The sequence below is a fragment of the Myotis brandtii genome, unplaced genomic scaffold (assembly GCF_000412655.1).
Source record: "Myotis brandtii unplaced genomic scaffold, ASM41265v1 scaffold247, whole genome shotgun sequence".
Classification (NCBI taxonomy): Eukaryota; Metazoa; Chordata; class Mammalia; order Chiroptera; family Vespertilionidae; genus Myotis; species Myotis brandtii.
The window spans coordinates 2331032-2334702 of NW_005359352.1; the positions used below are offsets into that span (position 1 = coordinate 2331032).

At 52.7% G+C, this 3671-nt stretch overlaps 1 protein-coding gene across 1 annotated transcript in view; it reads right to left on the reverse strand.

Moving 5' to 3' along the window:
• Positions 1 to 654, reverse strand: part of TRAPPC12 (trafficking protein particle complex 12) — a 14576-nt gene extending 13922 nt beyond the window's left edge. Inside the window, exon 1 of the mRNA XM_005867283.2 lies at positions 6 to 654. Coding sequence (XP_005867345.1) covers positions 6 to 649 — 644 coding nt within the window. The 5' untranslated portion in view covers positions 650 to 654. The remainder of the gene's footprint in view (positions 1 to 5) is intronic.
• Positions 655 to 3671: the final 3017 nt, after the last annotated feature.

Consider the following 3671-nt stretch of genomic DNA (forward strand, 5'->3'; position numbering starts at 1 on the left):
GGGACTCGAAGCCGTCCTGCAGGAAGGGGCTGGGCTGGGCGGCCGAGGCCTGGCTGAAGATGGTGCACACGGGCACGGGCTCGTCCTTGGGAGGGGGTGTGCCCTGGTGCCTGGGGCCCGGCTCCCCGGCATCATCATGCTCACAGGCGGGCAAGCCTTTCCCTTCCGGCTCCGGGCCTGCCTTCAAGGCCGCCCTGGCGCCTGGAGTGCCTTCCGAGACGCCCTTTGGTGCCTTGTCTCCATCGCTCTCACTGTCAGGACTGGGCGTGTCCTCGGCGCCTTGGCCTTGGCCCGGGACACTGTCCGGGCTGTGGTCAGCGCGGCCTCCTGCAGGCTCCCGGACATCCTGCGCCCCACCAAGGTCCCGGCCCAGGTCGCCGGTGTCGTCTTCGCTGTTGTTCGGGGAATCCGAGATGAGGACGCTCTCCATCATGTGCTCGCTGAGCCTGTCTGCGAAGTTATTGGAATCATCCGAGACGGCCTCATTCTCCTCTGACCCAAACTCATCGCCCCCGAGATCAATGGTTTCCTCCTGGAAGAGCAGCCCGGGTTCTTGCTGGGGTGCCTCCGGGGCGATGCTTTCTGCTCCCCCCTCGGCCAGCCGGGGCTCCGCGGTCAGGCTCTGCTCAGCGCCCGGAGCGTCCTCCATGGTCCCTGAAACAAAGGCAAATACACCAACCTCATCAGCTTTTCCTCCTCGTTACTATTAAGCTCATTTTATCCTATTCTTTTCTTTCTTCTTTTTAAATATATTTTTATTGATGTCAGAGAGGAGGGGAGAGGAAGAGAGAGACAGAAACATCAATGATGAGAGAGAATCATTGACTGGCTCTTGCACGCCCCACGCTGGGGATCAAGCCCACAACCTGGGCATGTGCCCTGACCGGGAATCGAACCCTGACCTCCTGGGTCATAGGTCGATGCTCAGCCACTGAGTCACGCCGGCCAGGCTACTTTATAAAAATGGTAAACACGTCATCTTACAATTGTCTACCAGTGGTTCTCAACCTTCCTAATGCCGCGACCCTTTAATACAGATCCTCATGTTGTGGTGACCCCCAACCATAAAATTGTTTTCGTTGCTACTTCATCACTGTAATGTTGCTACTGTTATGAATCATCATGTAAATATCTGATACGCAGGATGGATTTTCATTGTTCTCGACCCACAGGTTGAGAACCGATGGCTCTAGAGTCTGGTCTAGACCCTTGGAAAGTGCAACAGCCAGAGCGACCCCTACTGGCCAACTGTGGACCCTGGGTGATAAGGACTTGTCCTCAGGCTGCAACCTGTCCGGCAGGTGGGGACACTGATCGTGGGGAGGCTGAGAAACCCGGCGTCCCTGCGCCTGCTGCTCAGTGTTGCAGTGAACCTACAACTGCACTGAACAGTGTTTACCAGTTATATGTTCACATCCATACTCAAAACACTCCATTTCTCCAGCCACTTACATGTTATTGTAGTAAAAGACAGGCAACGTAAAACTCACCACCTTCGTCATTTCTAAGTGTACAGTTCAGTGTATTAAGTACATTCATGTTGTGCAACCATCACCGCCATCCGTCCCAGAACGCCTCTCATCTTGTAAAACCAGCTGTGCGCTCGTTAAACGAACGCCTCTCCCAGCCCGGCACCCACACCGTCTTCCTAGGAACCTGGCGCTGTGGGGACCTCACAGAAACGGAACCAGCAGTGCTTGTCTTCCTCTGACGGCCTTACTTCACGGAGCATGTCCTCAAGGCTTATAAGACCACGTTGTAGCAAAGATCAGAATTTCCTTAAATGTTTTTTTAAATCCTCACCTGAAGATATTTTCCCATTGCTTTTTAGAGGAGGGAGGGAGGGAGAGAGAAACATAGATGTGAGAGAGACACATTGATTGGCCGTCTCCCACACGGGCCCCACCGGGGGCTGGGAGTGAGCCCGCATCCCAGGGGTGTGCCCTTGGACGGGAATCGGATCTGAGACCCTTCGGTTCATGGGCTGATGCTCTAACCACTGAGCTCACAGGCCAGGGCTTCCTAGGATATTTTAAAAGAAATCCTCTGAAAATTACAAAGCGAGGCAAAAAGCAACAATCTTTCAAGTCACAGCCTAAGTTTGTAACGATGTTTAGATTCTCCTCGGAAACCTTGTTTCAGATAACATCATTAATGAAACCCCTCTGCCTGCTCCGGGTCCCCCCTCTGCCTGCGCCCCGACCCCCCTGCCTGAGTTTTTATTGATGTCAGAGAGGAGGGGAGAGGAAGAGAGAGACAGAAACATCAATGATGAGAGAGAATCATTGACTGGCTCTTGCACGCCCCACGCTGGGGATCAAGCCCACAACCTGGGCATGTGCCCTGACCGGGAATCGAACCCTGACCTCCTGGGTCATAGGTCGATGCTCAGCCACTGAGTCACGCCGGCCAGGCTACTTTATAAAAATGGTAAACACGTCATCTTACAATTGTCTACCAGTGGTTCTCAACCTTCCTAATGCCGCGACCCTTTAATACAGATCCTCATGTTGTGGTGACCCCCAACCATAAAATTGTTTTCGTTGCTACTTCATCACTGTAATGTTGCTACTGTTATGAATCATCATGTAAATATCTGATACGCAGGATGGATTTTCATTGTTCTCGACCCACAGGTTGAGAACCGATGGCTCTAGAGTCTGGTCTAGACCCTTGGAAAGTGCAACAGCCAGAGCGACCCCTACTGGCCAACTGTGGACCCTGGGTGATAAGGACTTGTCCTCAGGCTGCAACCTGTCCGGCAGGTGGGGACACTGATCGTGGGGAGGCTGAGAAACCCGGCGTCCCTGCGCCTGCTGCTCAGTGTTGCAGTGAACCTACAACTGCACTGAACAGTGTTTATCAGTTATATGTTCACGTCCATACTCAAAAGACTCCATTTCTCCAGCCACTTACATGTTATTGTAGTAAAAGACAGGCAACGTAAAACTCACCACCTTCGTCATTTCTAAGTGTACAGTTCAGTGTATTAAGTACATTCATGTTGTGCAACCATCACCGCCATCCGTCCCAGAACGCCTCTCATCTTGTAAAACCAGCTGTGCGCTCGTTAAACGAACGCCTCTCCCAGCCCGGCACCCACCCCGCCTTCCTAGGAACCTGGCGCTGTGGGGACCTCACAGAAACGGAACCAGCAGTGCTTGTCTTCCTCTGACGGCCTTACTTCACGGAGCATGTCCTCAAGGCTTATAAGACCACGTTGTAGCAAAGATCAGAATTTCCTTAAATGTTTTTTTAAATCCTCACCTGAAGATATTTTCCCATTGCTTTTTAGAGGAGGGAGGGAGGGAGAGAGAAACATAGATGTGAGAGAGACACATTGATCGGCCGTCTCCCACACGGCCCCACCGGGGGCTGGGAGTGAGCCCGCATCCCAGGGGTGTGCCCTTGGACGGGAATCGAATCTGAGACCCTTCGGTCCATGGGCGGATGCTCTAACCACTGAGCACACAGGCCAGGGCTTCCTAGGATATTTTAAAAGAAATCCTCTGAAAATTACAAAGCGAGGCAAAAAGCAACAATCTTTCAAGTCACAGCCTAAGTTTGTAACGATGTTTAGATTCTCCTCGGAAACCTTGTTTCAGATAACATCATTAATGAAACCCCTCTGCCTGCTCCGGGTCCCCCCTCTGCCTGCGCCCCGACCCCCC